This window comes from Watersipora subatra, chromosome 4 (assembly GCF_963576615.1).
Source record: "Watersipora subatra chromosome 4, tzWatSuba1.1, whole genome shotgun sequence".
Taxonomy (NCBI): domain Eukaryota; kingdom Metazoa; phylum Bryozoa; class Gymnolaemata; order Cheilostomatida; family Watersiporidae; genus Watersipora; species Watersipora subatra.
In genome coordinates this window covers 43,610,511-43,637,352 of record NC_088711.1, presented here as the reverse complement: position 1 = coordinate 43,637,352, position 26,842 = coordinate 43,610,511, and the positions used below count along the sequence as shown (strand labels likewise).

At 37.4% G+C, this 26,842-nt stretch overlaps 1 protein-coding gene and 1 long non-coding RNA gene across 3 annotated transcripts; one reads left to right on the top strand and one right to left on the bottom strand.

The window, feature by feature from the left end:
• Positions 1-179: 179 nt before the first annotated feature.
• On the top strand, positions 180-25,306 carry LOC137395173 (aminomethyltransferase, mitochondrial-like). 2 transcript variants are annotated; one of them, XM_068082002.1, is made up of 10 exons: positions 253-326; positions 7,150-7,281; positions 10,748-10,838; positions 12,292-12,480; positions 16,461-16,609; positions 16,888-16,983; positions 17,301-17,429; positions 18,278-18,464; positions 20,941-21,060; positions 25,089-25,306. In XM_068082002.1, exons 3-10 carry the CDS (start codon positions 10,781-10,783, stop codon positions 25,298-25,300), a joined length of 1,140 nt encoding a protein of 379 aa, XP_067938103.1. In that variant the 5' UTR covers positions 253-326; positions 7,150-7,281; positions 10,748-10,780; the 3' UTR covers positions 25,301-25,306. The 2 variants fall into 2 exon arrangements, with proteins under 2 accessions (XP_067938102.1, XP_067938103.1); XM_068082001.1 differs by lacking the exon at positions 7,150-7,281 and having other exon boundaries at positions 180-326.
• A 95-nt stretch (positions 25,307-25,401) lies between these two features.
• LOC137395176 (uncharacterized) lies at positions 25,402-26,456 on the bottom strand. Its single transcript, XR_010978457.1, has 3 exons — positions 26,419-26,456; positions 25,794-25,896; positions 25,402-25,601 (listed from the first exon to the last, which is right to left on the bottom strand). It is a non-coding gene; the product is annotated as an uncharacterized lncRNA (long non-coding RNA).
• Positions 26,457-26,842: the final 386 nt, after the last annotated feature.

The window sequence follows — 26,842 nt, the reverse complement described above, 5'->3', positions numbered from 1 at the left end:
AAGAGTTATTAGCGTTAGCTCGCGTAGTAGTTACGTTCTACCTTCACATTGTCAAAATCTACAAAATGCAACTAGCAATTTCTGTATATCTCTCGACATTTTATGCGGCATTGAACATGGGGAGTAAAAGCTGCGAACCTGGATCATCTTGTTCCGATTCGGGTCCTAGAGGAACTAACGATTTTATTAGTTGAGCCGGTCGTTTTACGTTTTATAATATAATGTTTCGCAAAACATTCACGAATGGCTGTCGTTTTTCATTTCAGCAATTGCAAAAGTTAAGATTTGGTCAGAACTGCACCAGTCTTGACTTGCTTCAAACAAAGGTACGCAGTTAATGTCCATTACTCCGTAGGTTTGTAAAACATATTTGTCAGCGCACTAAGATATTCCCAAATGTTCACAAATCTTTTGTCCTTTGACTGAGCTTGCTTTAAATTATAGTTGAAAATAGTAATGATGTGAGTTTAAAAAATAATTGTGACAAGCTTGGTGTGATCTCGGTCTATTGTTGCAACAAATGGGGCAAAGCTATTGAAGAAAACTCGTAGGAGTGAGGGGGAGACAACTCTTTCTTCTGGCTTATCAGTGTTGGATTTAACCCTTCCTGTGATATAACTTGTTGAAACCAACTCAATCAGGCTCTGCTGGAACCCAGAGAGTGCGCTGAACCCAACGCTTCCTGCGATACAACCCGCTGAAACCAACAGGAAGGAGTTGAAACTAACTTACTTGTGCCCCTGAAACCAACAGAATTCGTGGCACCCAACGCTTCCTGTGATACACCTTGCTCAACCCAACATGAGGGAGCTGAAACCAACTCATTTGTGCTCTGGTGAAAGTAACAGAGTGCACCACTTCCTGCGATACAACCTGCTAAACCCAACAGCAGGGAGCAGAAACCAACTCACTTGTGCTCTGCTGAAATAGTGTTGGGTTCAACACCAACAAAGTGTGCTGAACCCAACGCTTCTTGTAATTCAACCTGCTGAAACCAACAGGAGGGAACTCAATTCTTGTAAGAATAATAACTCTTTGATATCTAATTATTGCAATCTTCTCAGAGCTTGACGCTAGTCATTTAATAACGATCAGAGATAATATTTTTCCAATGAATAAAAAATTTTATTATAATAATAATATCTGGTGTCTCTTTCAAGAGCAAAACACAAGCTGACCTGCCTAAAAAATTGCACCAGTATTTATCTAGATATATATTTCTCAAAGTTAGTCATCCGTGTATATGTTCAGCTATAGCTATTGAAATCTTGGAATATCTTGAATCCGTATTGCAAAAGATTTGATCTCGGACCCTCCCGTTCACCAGTCCGACGCTTTGATAACTAAGCTACAGAGCTGGATCGATCAGCATGGTGATACATGTCAGTATATGGAAGCAAATAGGCTAGCGCTTTCGGTCATGGCGTAAAGTATGATGTAGTTCCGTAGAAGCCGTAGCTCTTATTAGTAAGCTTACTTAAATTTTCCATTGGCAATGTGACAGGCTAATAGCAAGTGGCAGGCAACTCTCATTACCTCTCATTGTTTATAAGCTTATTTTTAATACCTGGGCGACGCCAGTTACCACAGCAAGTATAATATATTGTTGAATGTTGATTTTATTAAACTTTGTATGCGTGTACTCCATCTTTGACAAATTAAGTTTCAATTATATAATATGTTGTTTCAGTTAATTATATACATTTGCTAGCAACACAACTAATGATAGTTTAATACTTAGTGTACACACAAAATGTTGCGAAAAGTACAAATGGTGTTTTACAGAATATTGAACAGAATCTTATCTTGAGAAAACATGTGAACAAAAATTGACAAATTATACTTAAATGACTTCAACAACTAGTACTCAATTGGAACAGATACTTAGACTATTCTGACAAGCATTCATGAACATACATAAATTTTTCTAACATGCAAACAGCGAAAATAAATTTGTTAAAGGTTGTTCATTGCGTATGAATCTCTATAAATCTTCATATAGTCCTTTATATATATCAGCTTGGTCGCTTCATCTCTTCATCAGTTCATTGGAAATAAACGCTCATGGAGTTGCTCCTCATGGCCCTTCTCAGGACCATCCCTCATTTCATAGAGTTTGCTCGTTAGAATAGTATTGGCGATCTTTTTAGGTGTATGACACTATTGACTGAATTTCATCTAGCCAACTTTTGAGAAAATACGAGTCAATTGTGAGCAAGCAGTCACTTTCATAATGTGGATATTTAGATAATCTAGTATTGCTTTTTTCACGTTAAATCAAGATTCTAAAAAAATTTTTAAAACAAATTCACTTTTTGATGCTTTACACATAATAAAATGTTTAAGGTTTTGCAAATAAGATGACAACCACGCAGCAACAATTTTTTTATTTAAATTGTTAGTGCTATGAATAGTTACTGGTATAGTACATGTAGTAGCTTGTAACGTACTATATCAAAGCTAATGTCAATATTAATACCTATTGGATCATTGTAGCAAAGCAGCTGCTATGAAAAGCTTTCTTTTGAACCTTTATTTTATAGTTGGTGTTAGCTGATATTCTTGTGATTTGACTTTTTACCAGTATAATATTGCACTGATAAAAAAGTTGTAAATTTTATTATGGTCAGAGTATCCACAGTCCAGCACTGGTCGCTTTAAAAATCTTGGAAGTTTTCTGTTGGTTAAATGCACTGTTGATTTTATTGAAAGTAAATGTGGAAATTTCAGAAGAAATGTAAGAAAGTTGGGAAAAAATATTGCATGTTTTTGTGTCGAATCGTTGAAGGAACAAAATAAGATAATTCCAAGTTCCAGTAGTTTGTTCCTTGTTTCTTACATGAGAAATACCAGTATTTAGTTCACTTAAGTGTTAATTATGGCAGTTGGTCCACATTTATCAAGTTAGCAGATAGAGCTAATTATTTGGCACATTTTATATAATCTAATTAGAGGTGTGGTGAAACTTTTGTCCTATAGGTATGTATGTGAGTGCAAACAAAACAATGTAGAAATTGTTACACAGCATGATAGCACCAAGCTGAAATGGTGTCACACCAACTTCCCCGTGCCACCAGCCTTCACCATCACAGCGATACACACCCAAAGCAGAATGCTGTCACCAATCTCATGGCAGTCCCTACTGCCAACTTGTGCGCAAGCCATATATGCAGCCTCACTGTTTTGCGAAGGTCTCTTATGCCCAGACCACCACACTCAGATTTCCTGTCAGCGAAAGGCACAACTCAGTAGATCAGCTCACTTGTTCTCCTCACTGAGGCTGCTTTACTTCAACTCTGTTTCACACACGTTTATATAGAGAGACCTTTTAGATCAGAGGTGTCCAACCTTATTAGAGTGGGGGCCATTATGTGAAGTCAAGCCTAGGCTGGGGGCCACACATAGCTGCTACGTATATCGCATATAAATAAATTACCATAATTTTATATATTGTGTAATTTTCATTCTCCACAATCAATATCTTTATTTTAACTAAAGTAATTACAAAATCACAAATGCGTCAAAATATTGGTTTTAAATACATATACATGTGATTACAAAAAGCATCATATGAAATTTATGTGTAGTGTCCTTGTCGAAGAGATATTGCGGTGCTAAGTTTTCACTGGTAATAGTACTGAGCATACTACTCTCAGTGAGCCACTTGGTACTGCTTCTCTCGCACAATCCTGTCTAGGTCAGGTTTAATGTCTGAAAATGAAGACCGGTGCGACATTCGCTTTTGGTATGCTTCATGCGTCTGAAGAACTGCTTACATAAGTAGGTAGAGCCGAAGAGGCTGACCATTCGAAGAGCATGTTTATGAAGAGCTAGATATGTGCCAACTGAAAAGAAGTCATGATAAAACTCTATGAGTTCATGGCTGAGATGTTGTTGTGTGAGACGTTCGTTAGTCTGCAAGTCAATGAGCTCCATCTGTGGCTCGGCTGCTACACTGCTAGGGTTGACAGAAAATGAATCAGAAATAACTTTATATTCTTTTCAGTTTCTGCAAACTGAAAAAATCTTGCGAATTCTGCTGATAAATCTTACATGATGTTGGCATATTGCTCAGAGTTGACCTCAAGGCATTGGCCATTCTGCTGACGCTCTGACAGTTTTGAAGTGAGCATAATTCTCCTCTCGGAGTTGCTGCTCCCACAGCTCAAGCTTTGTCCTTAATGCAGTGATGTATCTCCAGAGTTGAGATATGTCCTGTTTCTTTCCCTGTAGCTGAAGGTTCGCTACTGACATATGCTCTGTGATACCAGCTAGAAATGCCAAATCGGTGATCCAGAATTGATCTTTGAACTCCTCACACTCACAACCCTTGTTTCTCATGAATAAATCAATCTCTAGTGGTAGACTGTAAAACCTTCGCAGTGTTTTGCGCTGTTGAGCCACCTGACTTTACAGTAATATACTACATCTTTGTATTCACATTATCATAATTGACTCCCGTATTATAATTGCAAGCTGAGAAGTGTCAGACAGATCTGTGCTCTCATCAAATGCTTTGCTGAAATAAACAAACTTCTTAATCAATCTGGGCTTTCATTGTACGTTCTATGTCCTTACTCAAATTTTCCACTCTTCTTGCAATGGTGTTTCTTGACAGAGCAACACTTTGTAAATTGCTCTTTTTATCAGGTCAGAATTCATCCACAAACAGTGCCAGTGCCTAAGAATAATAAAGCAAGGTTAAAATAGATGTAATTAATAGTTACTAAAATATAATGACAATGGCAAACCACACAAACTTTTGTTGAAATTTTTATTTTAGTTTTAGGTATATCAGGCTATGCAAGGAGTTATAACTTGTCTCTGTCTTTTAAGATCTACAACTCCCTGCCTATAATTGTTTTATGCAACTCTTATCTGACATTAATTTTTAAAAATGCTTACCTCCTTAGCAAATTCTCCATGTTGAAATGGTAGTTGTCATTAACCAATTAGTTGAGCAATAGCGAGACTGCATTTTGTGGCTTTTTCACTAATCTTTGCATATCTTGTAAAATGTTGCTGCTGTTGCTGCAGATTGGATGATAGCGAGTCGTATGTCTCCTGTCTGTCACGATTTGAGTATTGCTCATATGCACTTTGATGAGTTATATAATGCCGCCTTATGTTGTACTCTTTGAGCACAGCAATTGCTTGATTGCATATGACGCAGATTGCTTGGCTCTCCCCGTGGTATTTGATAAAGTACTGCAATTTCCAACTGCTATTAAATATTCTTCCCTCGCGGTCAACCTTCCTGCGTGTGGCCATAGTTGTAACTGAACAATACGTATTGAGCTAGCATCCAGCAAGCTGCAGAACATTCCCCAGCTCAAATTGGGGATTCCCGTTTGAGATGTTCAATCAGCTAATAGAAATAAAAGCTGTTATGGAATTTCCAAAAAGCAAATGGGGAATTCAAAATTTTCAATAATATTAGTTGGTGCATTTTTATGTGCACTACCCATAGCTGCGGTGTTTGCTAACTTTAACCTAAGAACAAAGATAAACTAGTAAAAAAATTTTCAAATATGCTGGCCTTCGGGGCCACAAAAAACCAAGCCAAGGGCCGGGTGCGACCTCAGTGCCGCCTGTTGGACATGCCTGTCTTAGTCTCTTGGTTCTCCATAAAGGCCAGTAGTTCAAAAGCAATGGTTTTCCATGAAAGCCAACTCCTTCATCTCTGGCTAATCCCAGAACGCTTCGGGTATTTGCATAATATCCCGCATCTCACCCAGCTTCTCACAAAGCTCACAAGAAAGATGCATTGGTCCCAAGTGACTAGCACTTGTAGTCGTCCAGATACGTAGGACACCGTCGCACGCGCTCCGACCGTCTAGGCAGTTCAGGCTAACAAGTTCATGGCTGACGTGGTCAGTACTTCTGTCGTTGTCATAGCGCAACGACAATTGTTGTTGACAGACAAGTTGTCTATCAACAACTCATCACATGGTCCTCGCTCAAGTGCAAGGTTTGTACGCTGGCATGACTCTCATCCAGCTAATTTACTCCTCACCTGTTGGCGCTTTAGGCCACTGCGAATCTGTCAAGCAAGATGTAGTGTCCTATCAACACTCAAGGGATGAGGCAAGTGGGCTGTCCATATGGCATCTCTCATATCCTCTCCAGTCGAGAGGGCCGCAGTCATTTCCGCAATGGCAAAATCTGTCTCACAGTGTTCTAGCCAGCGCTTAAGAACTCTAGTCATACAATCAGTTTTATTTTCTAACGTGGGTACAAAACGTACTGATATTGTAAGACCATACGCGGCGATCACGTTACTGATCACCTCAAGCCGACGTTTCACCAGCATATCTGCAACCCTTTTTGTCTTGGTACAACTGTGCTTATTAATAGCGTTACCCATCTAGTTGACGACTGTGAGGGAATCTATAGTCAGCGAGAAAATCCTAAAACCACATGAAATCGCCGAATTAATTCCTTTTGCCACAGCCTCTGACTCGGCAATGTTAATATGCAAATAGTTGGCATCCTTCTGAAGCCTTGATGCATCCTCTATAATGTTGCCAATGACCTCCAAGACCACAACCATACCAATAGAGTTTGCATCCGGCCAAACAGTGACAGCTCCACCAGGATCTACATATCACAAACCTTTAACAGTGTCCTCACGCCGAGCCCTATCCAGCCAAAGTTTTGCCTATACTAGAGACTGGAGCATCCCATGCTCCACCACATCCCAACCGCTTTTGAAAGCTACACTGGAGCAGCAGCTAGCCGCTCATTAGTGACTAACCAACTAACTGAAGTGAGAAAAAAGTTCTCACTTCATCAGCCTTGCTGGTTCGAAGCTGATTTAGCGAGAGCAGTACCTTCACATTTGCAAATGCCCATTGAGTCGCGCTTGACAGCAATCCCTAACAATTAACCTCCATTGAGGTCTGCTGGCTCTTTTGTTTCGAGTCATACTTAGCAAGGTTGCCTACACACCTCTTCCGCTCTTGGTACAGACTTCTAAACCACTATAATATTAATGTAGTGATCTGTAACACTAAGAAAACGGTCATTCAGAGAAAAAAGCTTTCCAAGTATTGATGTCATAATCTTAGGAGTACATGACAGGCTAAACTCCAGCCATGTCATCACATAGTGTAAGCTTTTATATTTCACAACCTGATACTTGCACAGGTTCTCGGAAATGTGTATCTGCAGATATGTGGACTTCAAGTCTACGACCTGAAGCTCACGCTGCAGCTGACACTACTTATCTTGTCGCTGCACATAATGACCGCGTCATCACCCGTGTGACACCCCACAAAGGTATTTAACTTCCATTAGTCTATGACTGGGCGCACCTTGTCTTTAGTTGACTAAAAAACTGCTAACAATGACATAATGCCCTCAACAGCGCCGTCTCATTGCCTTGGCCAGTCCTGCGAGATCCAGCTCTCGATTTCAGTGCAGTAGTGCTCGTCCATCAGGATACCCAAGTACACCTGTACTCGGACACACAAGTCTGTAGACGACTCCCCAGACCACTGTCAACTAAAGGTCTAATGATCTTTGGCAAATTCAGCAACAAAATTTGGATCTTCAACTCACAGTTAGATTTTTGTCTTGTTGCTGCCAATGCCCCACATGCAACTTCAGCACCGGAATTCCTCCTTTGAGCAACTTAACTCAACGGCCCCTTACTAACTTTTCCCAACTGCCTCTCCAACTAACTGAGTATTTGGATTTGAGAACTCTTTTCACCATGACACCGCCCCTGTGATTTGCAACATCACCCCCAAAGAGGCAGTCAACTCCGAGGTTCACCAACTCATTTATCACTGAGGAAACAGTGATGAATGACAGATATGGAAACAGTGGACCTGTAATTCAATGATGTGGCAGCTGCCACTCTGATGTGCAGCTTTGCCATCCGCCATTACCAACAGCTGCCTGTATCGAAGGCCTAGTCTTTCTACCACCCTTGGATTTACTAATGTTCGCTCGCTCCCAGTGTCAACCAGACACAAAAAATGGTAACCATTTAAAACAGCTCGAACAATTGGCGTGTGGTTCTTGCCGGTGACTCTACCGGTTGACCCAAACAGGTAAAGCCAGTTCCACAGCATACAATCACCGCTGGGAATCTCTCCCTCATGGGTGAACAGAGATTCTCGATAAGTCTTGCATACCTTACTCCTATGAAAAAAGATGTGCCATGTTGATGTGTGTTCTGCGACCTTCTTTCTTGAAAGCTTAGTTTTTTTGTGGGTGCATTCCTTGACCTTATAAGCACCACCACAGCAATAGCATTTCATGCTACCAGACTGCTTCCCTGCAGCCACTGCAAACTCTTTTGCACAAGGCGCCCTTTCAGCGCAACCCTCCACCGCTCTACGCAAGACCAACTTGTATAGCACTCGGGCCAACACTAACCCAAAATCACCACATGCCAGCTGACACCGCCCACTCTTATACAGATTCTGAAAGTTTCTCTTAAAACATAACTTTAAAGCCAAAATCATCTGAGGTCATCCCGATTCTCTTGGCGAATTGCTCCAGTCGATCTAGGTAAACATTAACTGAGTCACCAGCCTTTAACTGGCAGTTGACAAATTAACGTCATGCTTCTTATCGAGGTATGGCGTACTCGGCGACCAGTGCAGCCTTTATGACTCTGCGCTGGGAAGCCTCACTGACCGTCACCTTCTTATATAAACAGGCAGTGCCACCACTTAGCATGTAAAAGAGCAGGTCAGCTAGAGCCAGTTACTCCCGGGTGCAGAGCATCTCATAGTCTCTCACCCACTCAGTTAACTTCATCGCCCTATTGCCAGTGAAGGCGTTTTACTGCCACCTTGGCCCATCCAAGATCGATCCACAAGCCTTGCTCAAGTTGATGGCCATCATGCCAGCATTCACCATCACAGGTACGAGCTCCTGCACACCCACTGTCGATGGCCCAATGCCACTTATGCTTTTTACTGGGGTCTTTGCTTTCGCTCGACTCTCAGGGGGAAGAGTCAAGCGCCTATTGCTTTCTCTCCATCCTTCGCCATATTGGCTAATATGGCCACAACCCGATTAGCAACACTATCTTCCGATTGCTAGCACAACAGCCAAAATAGCTTGTAAGCAAAACAACAGAAGTTGTTACTTATCACTAAGCTGCACTGATGGCACACCAACCTCCTTTTGCCACCACCTATCACCACAGTGAAACACACCCGCAGCAGAATGCTGTCACCAATTTCACAGCAGTCCATACTGCCAATCCATACGCAAGGCAACTATTTTATAAGCACAGATTATGTGCAATAAAAAAAATTTTCTAAGAATACAAATAAAATGATTAAATATTTTTTTCATGACAAAAATTTTATATTCATGAAAACATTACTTAGTCATATGGCATTAGATTATGTATTGATATTCTGTTCGGACTAAGATGGTTTTGTTTCAAGATTAAAGCACATAAATTACATCATTTTTTTATTGTATATTTCAATATATCAGATTCTTGGCTTTCGAATGAGCTATTGTTTGCCATGGTGAGACAGACACTGGTTGGTGTTTATAGGATTTCCCCAGAGCTCTACCACGAAAAAGTTTACTGGCATAGTCTCGAAAATTGTGACGTCACAATTCTCATATTCGTTGTTGTGTGCTCTTAGCGCTTATTTATCAACTACGAAAGTGACGATAATGACGCTAGTGGCAGGCGAATGTAGGACAACTCCAGAGAACGAATTAAGATGACAAAGGAATCAGTGTCATCAGTTCTCCATGTACATATTATTTCTATGATAAGTACCTCAGACTCTAAGAACCATACTATATTTTCCCGATGATATTATGCACTAACTCTTTATTTTTAATGCGATGTTAAGGGTGACGACTGAGGCTAATTAATTTCAAGCATTGCGTGATCTCGCGAAAGTGCGATTGACATTTAGTTCTAGGGCCACACAACCGCAGGTCATAATTTAATCGATGTGATTTCATTACCTTTATCAACGACAGTACATTTATTGAAGCATAATTAACCCAGAACATGTGTTTGTATTGGTCGGGCGTTAGCACGATCGCGGGCATTGTTGATTATCTAGAATCTTAGTTTATTATTAGCGCTCTCCGGGTTTAACAGCACCGAATGTCACAGAAAAACACAGCCTCAATGGCAGCGGAAGGGATCGATGACCTAAGGCTAAATGAGAATTATGACGCCACATTTTGAGTACCTGAACCAAGTGTTTTTTTTGCAGGACGCACTTTTGACACCTCGTTTTTCACAGTTCTATTATTCTTTGTGTATTAAATATAGGCTCATTCGAAAGCCAAGAATCTGATGTATTGAAATATATAATAAAAAAATTATGTAATTTATGTGCTTTAAGCATTGTTTAAATGGTGACAGATATGATCAGTTCAGAGCCGCAACTGTTTTTAATCGAATGTCATTGAAATCTGTGATGCAAGCGTGCCATTTATTATAAAAAAAATTTAATTTGAATTTTAGCTAATGCTTGCTATACAGGTGTTTATTTAATATGGTATTAGTTGTGTTTTTCAACTGCCATTATTTTGTTTAATAAAATGTAGCCAGTTGTTTGCCGATTTTCAGCTATTCCAAAAATGTAAAAATCTCTTTACTTTGAATTAAGAGATTAGTTTATTTTTTTGCTAGAGTCTTTTTCACCACTTAAATCCGCTAGCAGTATTCATTGTATCACTATGATGGTCCAGATCAGTCATCTGGTTCAGTTACTAGATACTACTATGTTTGTTGTTACAGAGTCAACATGGTATCATTGGTCAGACAAGACAAATGTCCTCTAGTTCTGTTGTCCAGAAGACATCTCTACATGAATTTCACGTCGAAAAAGGTTGATATTCAATAATCATGTTATATGTTGAGCTTTCTTCGCTTCATAGTCCAAGACAGTTGATAGAGGTATGACCCAAACAGGGCTCCATACTTCACTGTTGTCATTATTGATGACCAGACCGAGTAGTTGGTGTCTGACAGAAATTTGTGTAGCCTAACAGAGATGTATGTGGTCTGATGAAGACGTGTATAGTCTGGTTGAGATGCGTTTGATCTGACAGAGATGTGAGGTGGCTAACAGAGATGTGGATGGTCTGACTTAGATGTGGGTGGTCTAACAAAGACATTGGTCATCTGACAGAGATGTGGGTGATCTGACAGAGATATTGATGGTTCGACATAGATGTGGGTAATCTGACGGAGATGTGAGTGGTCTAACAGAGATATGAATTGTCTGAAAAAGATGTGGGTGATCTGCCGGAGATATGGATGGTTTGACATAGATGGTTTTATAGATGGTTTGACAGAGATGTGAGTAGTCTAACAGACATATGAATGGTCTGAGAGAAATGTGGGTGGTCTGACAGAGATGTGAGGTGTCTAACAGAGATATGGATGGTCTGACTTAGATTTGGGTGGTCTAACAAAGACATGGGTCATCTGACAGAGATGTGGGTGATCTGACAGAGATATTGATGGTTCGACATAGATGTGGATGATCTAACAGATATATGGGTGGTTTGATAGAGATGTGGGTGATCTGACAGAAATGTGAGTAGTCTAACAGAATTTTGGGTGGTCTGATGGAAGTTTGTATTATCTGACAAAGATAGGAATAGACTGACAGTAATGTAAGTGGTTTAATAAAGGTGCTGTTATGGTGTTCTGGCTGAAATTTGTGTCGCCCGGCAGAGATCCATGTAGTTTAACTGCAATGCATTTGAAAGGGTGTTTCAAGTCACAATAAATTGTGGTGGCTTGAAAGTTTATATCTGTTTAGCTGCCTGTTTGAGTGTTTGGTTTATTAGTTGTACGCCTTTTTATGAATGAGCTACACACCTTATTTTTCATAGCATTTTTCCATCTCTCTCTTTTTCTAGCTCTCACCTCATGATTGTAACCCACAGACATAGATATAGGTTTGTGAAACTTCTTAAATTGATGACGCAATTGCAATGCATTTGAAAGGGTGTTTCAAGTCACAATAAATTGTGGTGGCTTGAAAGTTTATATCTGTTTAGCTGCCTGTTTGAGTGTTTGGTTTATTAGTTGTACGCCTTTTTATGAATGAGCTACACACCTTATTTTTCATAGCATTTTTCCATCTCTCTCTTTTTCTAGCTCTCACCTCATGATTGTAACCCACAGACATAGATATAGGTTTGTGAAACTTCTTAAATTGATGACGCGCTGAGTGTTTCTGGCAGCGTCAGTCGCTCAGCTATTTCTTTATTTTTATCTGTTCCTGTTTGAATGCATTTGCATCATAAAATATTGTGCTCTATTTGCAGGAGGTAAAATGGTGGACTTTGCTGGGTGGTCCATGCCAGTACAATACTCAGATCAGAGCATAATCCAGTCTCACTTACATACTAGATCAGCCTGCAGTGTTTTCGATGTTTCCCACATGCTCCAGACTAGAGTGCATGGGGCAGACGCAGTCCGCTTCATTGAGTCACTTGTCGTCAGTGACATACAAGGTGAATCACCAAAGGAGAAGTTATCCTCTTTTTCTCCATTTTGTGTATGAGCTTATTGTCATTTTATGCATTTATTTCGTAAAGTAAAGTTGAGCTGCGTGGAATGGCAACTGTTGCACTTTTTAGAAATGAAATTTAAATAATGTTTGTTATTGGTACTCGTATTTCTGACATTGCCAGAAATTCTAGTTATTTCTTACCTTTTTAGTATTTCATTGTCTAAAAACTCAGTGGGAAAATTATTTTTGCAACATTATTTACAATAAAATAAAAAATGTTCTATACATGAAGTAGAAGCTATACTAAAATTTGATATATGTACAGTTTTTTCAAATATATATATACATCATATTCTTGCTATGGAAAGGTTTGCGCTGCCAAATCAATTATTATACTATAATAATAATAATATAATACATCAGACTAAATGAACATTACTACATGTGAGATTATAAAAGTTTAAATTTTAAACACAAATTAAGATATTATAGGCAGCTATATCACTCGACCCTATTGAAATTTATAAGGTACAATGTTTGTTTATGTCGGCATGTAGATACCAGCTCAGATCTTGAGTTCAATTTATTCTTTTTTGAGGTGGATATTAAGAGTCTCTCAGATAACCTCAAGTCATACTGGGTAGATATGCTTGAGCACGGTACCCTACTCATACACGTACATATCAAATGATTTGAATTATGTTTATCTAAGGAGCAAGCATGAAAATAAATTTTGCCCTTCGAGTTTCGAAGAGGTTACATAATATAGCAGTGTATAATATCTTACTTTCTATTAAAAATTCAAGCTTTAAAATCTCATATGCAGTAATGTTCATGTAGTACGATTTATTATTCACTACTTCACGATTGCTTTAGCAGCTTAAAATTTTAAGTAGCAAGAATAAAGTACTCGAAAAGTTTTGCTACGCTATTAGTGAAGGCAGTTTTACCAAGATTAATTGGAAAAGAGTGTAAACTAGGTTACTAAACTGGAATAACTTGGTGAAACGTCGTTTATACGACGGTATTAACCGACGCTTTTTAACCTAGTGCCTAATGGAACAGTACCACTAGGCTTTGTTTCGTTTTTCTTTCACCGCTGAAGGCGCACTAACCGGAGATTCTGGTTAATGCGCCCTAGCGGTGAGAAAAAAGCCACAGAATAGCCGCTCCCTTTTATAAGCCACATGGTTCAAATCATCAGAAAAAGTAGCGGCTAATAGTCTGAAAAGTACAGTATTTGATTTTAGTGGCCAACTGTTGCCATTTTTTCTTTGTTTTTGTTTTATGATTCTTGTAGGACATAATTTGAAAATGATTTCTTTTTGAAATGAAATTATTGCCAATCAAGTAATATATATGCAGTATATATATAGTATATATATATATATATACCGTATATATACAGTCTATATGTACAGTATATATATACAGTATATACACAGTATATATATGTACAGTATATTAAGTATTTCATATGGTATATATACAGTATATATTCAGTATCCATATACATTGGTTATATGCAGTATATATATATATATATATATAATTTGTTTCTTCATCCCGGTTAACCCGTATGGGTGGTAATTTCTGCTCTAACTCGGGTCTCCTACCAGAGACCTGGGAGTTTGAGCACTCGCCTCAAGATCTTAGCTGTTCCCAATAGCGCACTTTTCTGCAACTCACCTGAGTTATTGCTGTTGGTATTTGAGCAAGCCACATTTTATGTGCCGGTGTTATTGCGCCCTGTGCCCCAATGACTACTGGGATTACAGTTGTTCTTACATTCCAGCATTTTTCAATCTCTTCTCCAAGAGGGAGATATTTCTCTACCTTTTCTTTTTCTTTGCTGGCTATATTGTAGTCATTGGATTCTGCTATATCTATTATAGTAGCCCTCTTGTTCTCCTTGTCCACCACCACTATATCTGGTTGGTTTGCTAGGACATGCTTGTCAGTCCGGATGTAGAAGTCCCAGAGGATCTTGGCGCGGTCATTTTCATTGACCTTACCAGAAGCTTCCCACCAGTGTTGTGGTTTATTAAGGCCGTACTCATCACATAGATTTCTATACACAACACCTGCGACATGATTATGCCGCTCAGTGTATGCGTTTCCTGCTAGCTGCTTGCATCCAATGATGATGTGTTGGATGGTCTCAGGTGCATCGTTGCACAATCTGCATCTAGCATCGTCTCTGGTGTGATAGATTTTTGTTTGGAGTTGCCTTGTTGGGAGCGCTTGCTCCTGGGCTGCCATGATTAGCGACTCTGTATTGGCCGTTAGGTTTCCTTTGTTCAGCCATATATATATGTATATATATATACACTGTTTATATGCAGTATATATATACATATGTATACATATATATATACATAAAGTGGATGCTGCGCAATTCGTTACAGAGTGCTCGATGATAAATCAGAGCTAAATTATATATATATATATATATATATATAAAATATGTATAAGCGGAACTTCACTCTATAAGTTAAACATTTTATTACTAATAGTTTCACGCGGTACAATAAGTATCACACTCTTCAGGTAAAATGTCTAAAATGAATTTCATACACCAGTAATATGCCGTTATACAGAGCTGGATGAGCTGATAATTGGATGAGGATACAGAAGCCATAAGCCCTGTACCCTCATCCAATTATCAGCTTATCCAACTCTGTATAACAGCATATTACTGGTGTATGAAATTCATTTTAGACATTTTATCTGAAGAGTGTGATACTTATTGTACCGCGTGAAACTATTAGTAATAAAATGTTTAACTTATAGAGTGAAGTTCCGCTTATACATATTTTATATATATATATACAGTGTATATATATCCAGTATGTATACAGTGTATATATATCCAGTATATATACAGTGTATATATATATACTGGATATATACACTGTATATATACAGTATATATTTACTGGATTGTTCACACTGTATAATAGCTTTCAACAGGCAGTTCTAAATGTGGTGTTGTGGGGATAAGGTACAGCGAGCATAAAACAATGCTTCATGTTGCTAGTACAATAGAAGCATCCAACGCAACATTTTATGTCATGATTTTTCAGATGAACTTTAGTTTTCCATCTTTCATTGTCATGTGAGAGTCTTTGCGTTTCTGTTTTTAGGCATCACTTGAGAACCAATGAGAACTCAATTTATGCCATTCCTTTGACCAGTTCATAATAAAGCGTTTCATTTGAGATTTCCATTACATTGGGAGAACAACTCCATTTTTTTACGTAAACCTAATCTATCAGAAGTGAATGCTGCGAATGAATGTTTGAAAAGGGAATAAACATTCCTTTTATTAGTGTGACAAATGAAAGGGAATGTTTTATTGCCTTTTAATTAAAGCTATAAAGCATTAATATAATAAATAATCTCCATTTGTGTAAATTGCTAGTATCCTTATTAACGTCAGCATACTCCAACAAATTGGCATCAGTGACTTACCAGATGCAGATTCCAAATCTGCAGATGATGTTGATTTGGAGTTGTGTGCACATAGAGTTACCATACGATGTGTTTCAATGGACAGTTGCGTGTTGTGGATTAATACGGGCACTTTGTTTAAAAAGATAGGGAATTCTATGCAGTAGGTCTAAGTGACGCAGTCCTGACTCTCTTCACAACAAGCTTTCAAAATAGGAACGACTGAAATGTGGAAAATGTTTAAAATGGAATAGCTTGCATAGCATTTTCTTGTGCATCCTTCACGAGTATCACATCTTTTGCAAACATGAAACATTTGATAAAATTTTGCGAGTAAAGAAACTCGCTTGACTTGCATGTTTTTCCATTTCCAATACGGTTTAACGATGTCATGGAAACATAGTTGTTGGAGAATTAATCCATTTGTGGTTCCCAAGTTGATTCATTATTACAGCTATAAATTTACTCTAGCCCTTGCGAGCAACTCATTAGGCCTGTCATTACTACATTTGTCTTGTGAATTCACAGGTCTGGCGGAAAGTTCCGGAACCTTGACACTGTTTACCAACAATGAAGGTGGTATACTTGATGACCTTATCGTAAGCAAGACAGCTGAGGGCTACCTGTATGTTGTGTCAAATGCTGGCTGCCGTGATGGAGACCTCAAACATATGCAGGTGATTGGACAGATTCGAGTGTTTCATGCAATGCTGATTGGTCAGATCCAAGTGTTTCATGTACTGCTGATTGGTCAGATCAAAGTATTTTATGCAATGCTGATTGGTCAGATTCGAGTGTTTCATGCAATGCTGATTGGTCAGATCCGAGTGTTTCATGCAATGCTGATTGGTCAGATCCGAGTGTTTCATGCAATGCTGGTTGGTCAAATCCAAGTGTTTCATGCAATGCTGATGATCAGCATGTACTACTTGCTCATCTTTTAACAATATTTTAGGATAGACTGAGTTCTTGCAAGACAGAAGGCATGGATGTAGAGCTGGAGATTCTGACAAATGCCCTCCTAGCCGTTCAAGGTCCCCTCATGTCTAAGGTAATTTTCTCTTCAATTGTTGTTGTACAGCAATTTGAGATTTACAATATTTTCCACTTACTAAAATCTTCTAAAATGAATTAATTTGCTAAGTAATGGTTATACTGTATTTTAATGTCTTTCGGTAGTTGGTAACTTACTTCCTGTTTGTTTGCTGATAAAAATGCTGAGAAACCTCAAAAATATTTCTAGGCGTTGACTCTATTTGAAGATATATAAAATTTTATTAAAATTTTCAATAACTCAACAAAGCATCTTCATATAACTCCAAAAGTTGAGTAACCAGTTTTTGACTTGCTTCTTTTTTGTAAGCGCAGGTAATTCAACAGGCTACAGACATCGATATGTCTCAGCTGTACTTTATGAAAACAACAGAGGCGTGTATATACGGAGTGACTGGATGTAGAATCTCTAGGTGTGGCTATACCGGAGAGGACGGTGTAGAGGTATGTCTGTAGAGCAGACTAGAGAGACATAGAGTTCTGTCTCTGTATTCAAATATTGAGATTTCTTCAGATTTTAAAAATGAGTGTTTAGGCATTCTAATCAGATTTAAATTTTTCAGATTTGATGTTAAAAAAACTGTTAAAACAATAAGAGAAACAGAAGTCCTTCAGTGTTAGGTGTGGCTCTTGGAGAAGGTAGTAATATAACCTTATATAACTTTTCCAAAATGCTATAACGATTCTCAAGTGATCCTAATAAATATCAAAAAAGTACTGACTAAGTCAATCACAGTGCGGCCCAAACAATAGCGAGTCTATTTACTTAATTTCTCATCTCACAAAATATCAGCTACTTATGCTTTTGCTTAAGGCAGTGCTTATAATCCAATGGGTAACTCATTATGTCATCTTATTGACCAGTTTATAATAGAGCTTTTTGTTTGAGATTATCATTGAGAGAACAACTCCAACTCTTCAGCAAGTAATTATCCATTAAAACTTGGTATTGAAAAAGATAATTAGAGACACTCTAACATGGCATTTTAGACTGTCTGTTTTAACTGCTGGGTCCTTCCGGTTGCTCAGGCACCGTGCACGAACATCTGGGTTTTCTAGTTGTATATTTAGAGGTCCTATTGAGTAGGTCGAGAGGGGATGTGATAGGCTAAGAATCTTATGGTTGCATAATTTATCTTGGCTTTCAGTCTGGTCTAACCATACCCTTTCCCTGGAATACAAAATATGTAGTACTACATACAATGAATAGTTATCTAGTCTGAGTATCCAATCTGAGTATCATCTCTCTGATTCATGTTCTATTCTGATGGTGCTGCCTTCTGATCTGTCAGATTTCTATACCTGAGGGGAGTGAGCATCATATTCTTGACTGCCTGTTGGGCTCTTCAGCTGCAGATGTGAAGCTGGCGGGTCTGGGAGCGCGTGACTCACTGCGATTGGAGGCTGGGTTATGTCTGTATGGCAATGACATCGATGTTGAGACAACACCTATAGAGGCTGGACTCGCATGGACTATCGGTAAGGTCAACTATCCTCAAATCTGACCTCAAAAGTTCAATCATATCTCCTCGATTGATAAGGTAGTCTTGTCTATGCAGCAGTATGTTTGCATGTTTAGAGACAGTTTTTTTTAAATGTCATCCGCTGCAACAATTGTCGCAGAAGACCAAGTTTCACATATCATTGAAATTGCTCAAATCTTTCTATCAAACTAATCAAACTTTTCTCCATTTTTATTACTATTATGCTTTTCAGTTGGTACGGTTTGCCATGGCAAGATTTGTCAGCAGTAACAATGATCTAGAAACATACGGTAATACCTTGAGATATGAGCTTGGTGCGGTGTGTGACTGAGCTCGTATGTCAATTCACTTGCATCTCAAATAATTTTTTCCTATATAAAATGAATAAATACAAATTAATCCGTTCCCGTTGAAAACAGAATAGTAAATAATTTTAAAGAAAATTTTGTAATTAAAACATGATTTTAATTGTTCTAATTCACCACCTACACTTACAAAAGTAACAAATACATATTTAGTGGTTATGATCTACAATAAAATATGACATTATTATGTACAGTACTGTAGGCTATGGAGTTCTTACCTTCAAGACAGACAGTCGCGTTAACAGCAGTGTCAGAGAGACTTGCTGGCAACGCATTCTGTATGCACTTTTGTGGCACTATATAACGTGAACATTACACTTCAGTTAAATGAATTTAGCATACTATACAGTGACCTAGTGTTGGGCCGGTATTGGGTTATCCGCTCTTATCGATACCGAGGGATTCTCCGTATCCGAGGAAACCAATCATTTTCGGTGTCAGCTAGGTATCGGCGGCCAGTTTGAAATGATCGGTATTTATCCGTAAAAGCCTATCGGTATATGGTTATACGGATATCCGGAGAGATTTTTAAAACGCTTCATGACGAACATGCTAATCTCAGCACGCATTGGCGAACAAATTCAACGAAAATTTCCACGCTTACTGTATCTACTATTATATTACGTTACATTGATAATGCCACCAGCCTCGAAGGTTTGGGAGTTCTACACAGATGGGAGGACGTATAAAGACTCTAACGGGACTGGACTCTAATTGGACTGCGTATAATTATGTGATTACATTACCTGATTACAATATGTGATCGTAAGATTTTTTTAAACTGTTTCAGTATATTTAACAAAGAGAGCCCATTGCCATTATCTATCTGTTCTTTATTATACATAACATTTGTATCAATAACGATATTTTTTAATATAATAAACAATAAAAACATCTATCATGAAAATTATATTTCCATCTTTCTTTGTTGGCTTTCTAAAACAAGGAGTCTCTTTGCCGTAACAATATACTGCTGACTAAAGAATGTTTTTTTGCACAGGCTACTTTTTGCACAACGATAAAAATTGTTCGAGACAGTTATGATTCAAAGTTTAAACCATTTAAAGACATACTTATGACCACATACCGAACAATAGTACCGACAATACCGAACTTTCTTAGTTGGCAAAGGATACCGAAGATGGTAAATACCGAGGATACCGATACCGGGAAAACCGATAAAAATGTGCAAGGATATCCGATCCGACACTAAATTAGATACCAGCCCAACACACACTTGAAAATAAGTTTTACCTTATGTCAGACTAAACTTATTTTTTATTTTGTTTTTATTTTCTTTTACTTCTCTTCATCTGGTTTGGCTCTTTTTGCATCGGTTTTTGTCTGGGTTTTACCTTCACTCTTAGCTGGCCTTTTTAAAACTTTTTCAAGCTGATGAGAAAGACCGAGCAATGTTGTTGTCGTAAGCAACCGCTCGCACACTCAGCCATATCCGATAATCAGATATGTCCGACATATCCATATCAGATATTTTACTTATCTCTCAAATTGCTCGTATGTCAGAACACTCATATCTCAAGACGCTACTGTAAGTACATGAGACAACAATAGTTCTGTTGTACATCAGTGTCATAACTAAACGCTAATCTGCACTATCACAAGAATAGATCAAATTTATTACATTAGTTTTATATTCACCCAAAATTGTTTTTGATGCACATTTTTTATGCTTTCGATATAATTGCTTTGTTAGGTACTGTAGTATTTTAGTTCAGGGTTTAACATCTTTGAAATAATGCTAGTATTTATTATTTTTATATACAAAGAACCACAAAGAACAATTATCACAGCTAAATCTTTAACCAAAGTATTTCTAAATTTTTTTACTCAAACTAATCACTCTTCCAATCACCAAAAACAGCGCAAAATATCGCGTGATGGAATTGTCAAAAGTTAAGGTAACATAACTCCAAAAGCATTACACATACATAACTAGAAAAAAGCACAAGCTTTGTATGTAAACAGTCATGTGCTATCTCACAAGTAAAGAGCTCCTTTTATGTTTATGGAATTGGTATGATACCCAGGGCCAGCCCTGGAGGCCATGAGTGGTAGAAGAATGTCTGACATTTGTTGGATTTGCAGGCAAGCGACGCCGGGCAGAAGCTGACTTCCCAGGGGCTTCCGTTATTTTAAAGCAACTGAAGGAAAAGCCAAGAAGGAGAAGAGTGGGCATTGTCACAAAGGCTGGTCCCCCTCCTCGAGGTTTGTCTTTAAGCCTTTGGTCCTAACCCTTTCATTGCAAGGTCGGTGGTACGTTCAACAGCGCAATACTAAATTCAGCTTTTCTGTTTATAGAAAGAATCACTTTGTTTTCTTGAATATCTAGCAAATTACTGCCTCAAATTACTTAGAGTTCATATATATATATATATAGCTTCTTAACATATTTATAAACTCTGTGAAAATGACTTGCTGTCATGGAGTCAAGTAGCACACCAACTACAGTCATACCTCGACATACAAGCTTAATGTGTTCTGGGACTGAGCTCATATGTCAATTTACTCGTGTCTCAAGGCACTATTTCCTATATAAAATAAATATTTACAAATTAATCTGTTAACATACTGTAAAAAAACACACAAAACAGGATAGTACGATGAAGAAACATGTTTTTAATTATTGTAATTCAGTGCCTACGCTAATAAAGTACCAAATATATTTTTATTTGTAAAAATCTTCAATAAAAAATAATATTACTATGTGCACTATTGTAAGTTTTTACCTCCGAGAGAGATGTAGTGGCTAATAGCGGTCTGGGAGAGACTTGGCAACAACGTGTTCGGTACACTAACCTCTTGTGACGCTACGTAACAGAAACTTTGAATTCAACTTGAATTTAACTCACTAAAAACACACTTGAAGCTAAATTTTAATCCTTTACTAAACTTACTTTTATTTTGTTGTCTTAATTTTTATTATCTGTTTCTGGATTGGTGCTTTTTGCCTTTCAATCACTGTAACTTTTAGCCAACCTTTTAAAAACTTGTTTCCAACTGATTTGATGAGAAAGACTGACCGATGCTGTTCTCGAAAGCGGCCCAAGAAACTTGCTCGAAGCTCTGCTTGTATCTCGATTTTCTCGCATTTTGGGACACTCGTATGTCGAGGTGTGACTGTATTTGTCTGACAAATGTACGTTCTCTTCATAAAATGTGTAAAAATAGCTGCTGGCAAAATGCTCAAATAACATTGAGCATTTCTCAATGTTAATAATAAATTAATAATATAAGTTGTAATTAATATTCACTAAAAACAATTTATCAACTGTTTAAACGCAACTGTACTGTGATGTCAGCCACTATGATATCTAGAAAAAAGCATCAACAGTTATACTTCAATGGCTTTTACTAAATAGTAACTTACTTTGTCTTGTTCATTAGCTGATAAAAAATACTGGAAAACTCACTCAAAAATCTTTGTTTCTACTATTTGAAGATACCGTAAAACCTGTAATTGAATGCCATGGGACTCTATTTTTCAACCCGTCCCCTATAGTCCGGTCAAATAGAGGAGGCATTCAAATAGTTTTGGCATTGTAGTTGGCATTGTATTTTTTTCAAATAGGTCATCAGAATGTTTGGGAAGATAATTTTAACCCTTTTACGGGCGAAGCGAATGTCACCTATATTTTTGGACTCTCCTTCGAGCAGAGTGACATTAACATTTTTAAATAGAATAAATCTGCTAACTTACCTTCAACTTGTCAAAGGTCTCTAAAGAAATATGATTGAAAAACTGAAAAATATCTCTACTATTGGATATATATTGCTTGCAATTAACCTGTGATGATATTATAGTCTGTATAGCTTTGCAATTTGTTGGAGCTTTCAATTTTTTCATTTTAAATTTGAAGGCATTTTTTTATTTTACAAGGTTGGATAAAGCTCATTGCACTCATTGATATGTTTGCTGCAGTTTACAGCCAAAATTGTCTTTTTATGTGCAATAGAAGAGGAGTTATGAGCGTCGAACCAATGTAAGCCGCGTTAAGATAACCGCAATGATGCTATCAAATAATATGCTATAAATCTGCAAATTTATGAGTTATATTATAATAATAGTCTATCAAATGCAGCAAATATATATTCAAGAACAAGTGACATAAACGAGCCATACTTACAATAAAACCTATAAATTAACATCTTTGAAATAAAAATATTTGCATCGTTTGCTCGGTCAGTTGCATTTTGATTGCTGCTTTCGATGGAACATCTTCTGGCTATTCAATGCCTTCCACAATGTCTTCTGGAACTTCTTTTGCGCTGCTGAACTAGTCGATATTAGTGTTTCAAATTTTATGAGCAGAGCAAAACTTTTACGCACTGCATTTCACACAAATGATAAACTTAACCACATGGGCGCAAAGCACAACTTTTAGCCTGAAACTAGTCGTTCATGTACCATTGTAAATGTAAACCATTTTTCACATGCGTTGACGTAACAAGGTTGTGTTAAACAAGGAACTACTATTAGCCTAGTACAATTATTAATTACGTATTTCGATGATGTTCGTTTCAAAGTTTTAACAAAAACGAAAAGCTTTGGAGTTGAAAAACAGACTTCCATTCGAACAGAAACAACAAAAGAATTAATTATTATTGATGTAACCGAGTCATTATTAGTACGATTTTGTGGACACTTCTGATCACTTGCTATTATGAGCTCTTAAAAAAAGTTCAAAGAATGTCAAAGTGGCGGTGAAATGGAGGTGACGTTCAAATAAAGGTGGCGTTCAATTAGAGGTTTTACGGTATATGAAATTTAAGTTTTTTTTACTGTGTTATAAAAATCTTAGTCAAAACGTAGCGTTTGACATGGAATCAAGGCTTTATTTTTTCTTGTTTATGAGTGACTGGTACAAAGATGGTCTAGACTGCAAATCTTATTTTATACTGAGTGAAAGCATACGCCTCAAACTTCATAAAACTAATTTGATAAGCTACAGGAGCTATTTTAAAACAAATGCTAGCTAGCACCATGAGTTGACTGCATGAAATTAAAAAAAATAATTTTTAGTCGATAAGAGTGGAATGTATCTACAATTTTAAACAAAAAGGAAAGATTCCTGGAGTTCCTAGATTGAGATTCAACAAAGATAAAGCTTCACATTTGGAGTAGCTAACTTTATTCATTTGGGTTCGCTTGCCTAAACACAGCTATGGCCACTTGTGGCTCTGGATGGCTCCAGATTATGAAAACCAAATATCAAGTAAATGCCGCGTTTGGCATAGAAAATCTTACATGCTTTCAAAATCAACATGTAAGTGTTGGTCAAACTTGTTTACTTTGCCTATGTAATAGTTTCAAAAAAGTTATTTTATTGTAGCTTTTTGTTTTAAAAAAGGTTTTTGGTCTGTCAAATCAATATATTTAGCATAGTAATATGGAATGCTTTGTGACAAGTCAGATTAGAACACACCAAGTGAGAAAAAATAATCAACATGTGGTGCACTGCTGCTCTCTAGTTTATGAGGCTGCTTCTGCTATCAACATACAGATGGAAAATCTTGTCTTTGCGATTTATCTTGTTGCTATGGACTTCACTTTGGTGGAAACCGATGTAAAGTTGGGATAAAGAATTATGTAGAGGCATAATTTTTTATCCCAACTCATACCAGCAACCCAACTCATACTACTAAAAATTTTGAAGATTTCAATCTATTTGGAAATCAAGTATACAAGTTTAACGTTAAATGGTACAAAAATTTGAATAAAAATTTTTAAATAATTCTACAGAGCATCCTCACATAATTAAAAATTTATATCGTAGTTTAAGATTACTGTCTCGGCACTATAGGTTCAAAAGTTTAATCATTTCAAAACGATTCAGTGCCCAACAAACTATAACAGCCACGTTGTCTCTCCGAAGGCATCAAGTGTACCTTTAGCAGTATTCATAGTTGGACCATCAGTTTTTATTAAGGTTAAATGTACTGTCCCGCTAAGCATAGTGAATTTTAAAGCCTTTTTGAATTTAATTACCAAAGTTCCATTACTTTATTGCTGTCATGTTTATTAGGAATGCATCAGAACACAAGCTTATATCACTTGCGCTGTTCGTGATAAACGTCAATTTCTATATTGGATGAGTGGCTAGTATCACACCAGCGTATTACAATGTCAATAATACTGTAAATATTGCTTTTTACCTTGATGCAAATGAGCTAGTAACCTATGTTCACCAAAATATTAAACCATTCGTTTCATATCAACCTTTTGCATGGTTTAGCTGGCTCCACTGTGCTTGTGGATGACACAAAAGTGGGGCACATCACTAGTGGCTGTCCATCACCATCCCTTAAAGTCAATGTGGCCATGGGCTATGTGCAGACTGAGTATTCAAAGAATGGTACTCCAATGCAAATAGAGACTCGCAATAAGAAGCATGATGGGGTCATCACAAAGATGCCTTTTCTTCCAGCAAACTACCACATGATATAAACATTCTGTTACCATGGAGATTGAATCTGTGCTTTTGCTAAAGTTTTGTCTGTTTTTTTTCATTGGCAGCTCAATAAGTTATGTATATATCAGTTTATCCATTTATTAAGGTATATATTTTATTTCAATTACAATATATGTATGTTTTGAATCCAGTAACGTAGCACCTCTATTAAGACAAGCCATAACTTGTGCAGGTAAAACAGGAGTTATCTGTCCAGGGAAGGACAACCTCCAGTTTATAGTTAAAATAAATACATAGATTATGTACAGGCTCTGTAGTGATGATCTTGGTTAACCCCTGAAAAAAATAAAAATATCACTGCAGCAACTTGGTATAATTTAACTAGTAGTTATGTAACATAATGCTTAGGAATTCTGAAAAATGACCAGTTGAGAGTCGTGTCCTTTTGAAATACTAGTAGGATACATCTTCACATCTGTTAAGTATATCAAGTTCTGATTGGCTTTTTAACGCTGTGCTCATACTTACACAATTATGTTGTTTATGGGGATGTGTATCAGCTTAACAAAGAACCCGATAAAGCCCATGATGGTGAACCCAACGACTGTAGCAACAGCAATCTTGTAATATTCTGCAATTGAACCAAAATGAATCTCTTCATCAATTCAGTGAAAAAGAATACTAACTTAATTTAGTCTTAACTTAAGTCCTGGTGTGTCAGCACTAGCCTAAAGAATAGCTCAACAGTTCTATCAAATCGTTAATGTAAATGTGAACAAAATCTACTACTCTACGATTTATACAATTGACCGCGTGGTTACATTTGGCGTAGCATGCTAATGATGTCAATTTAGGTAAAGCAATAAATGTAGTTTAATATAGCATGATTTCAATCACAAAGAGCGTATCTCATAACAAAGATCATTATGACGGAAGGCTCGGTTCTAAGAAATCTATTTTGCTCGCTAAAGCTTATGGTATTCTACCTGGCAATCCGTTTTACGTTAAAAGCAGCCATGGTGTTATAATCGGCACAAGCTCCATGCTGATTGCTCCAAATATAGCCTTTTTACTTTTTTTAATATGAATGTCCAGCGTAGCAATATCACACCATAGATAAATTTCAGTACGGTCTCATGTAAACTGCACAAACCTTTCCTGCCTGGTTTGGTACAACGTTTAACCAATCTAACAGAGTCTTTGCTAAACTCCTTCATCGGTTCAATTCCCATCATAATCTGATCCATGCTGACGTATCTAAAATACCACCAGTATCAGCACAAGAACAATCTGAAGATTGTAAAAGGATTGCAATTACAATATTAATATTGTATGCATATACGAAACACACCGTATATACATGTGAAACGTGTAGTCATTATGATGAACCCAACAGATAGTGGTTGGGCTCACAATAACCACTACACGTTTCAAAGCATTTCAATGTACATGTAAACGTTGGTTAAAAAGGTAGAATGACCAAAAAGGTAGAATAATGTGATATGAGCACTTATGAAATCGTTTACGATTAAATAAGACGAGTGCGTCAAACTCGGTGTCCTAACTGTGCACCGATA

What these genes read in the sequence shown, in the direction of transcription:
- LOC137395173 (XM_068082001.1), top strand. Translation starts at nt 222, where the DNA reads ATGTTTCGCAAAACATTCACGAATGGCTGTCGTTTTTCATTTCAGCAA. An exon ending in TGTCGTCAGTGACATACAAG is followed by an intron (nt 12,481 to 16,460) that starts GTGAATCACCAA and finishes GTGAATTCACAG; the next exon opens with GTCTGGCGGAAAGTTCCGGA. An exon ending in AAGGTCCCCTCATGTCTAAG is followed by an intron (nt 16,984 to 17,300) that starts GTAATTTTCTCT and finishes TTGTAAGCGCAG; the next exon opens with GTAATTCAACAGGCTACAGA.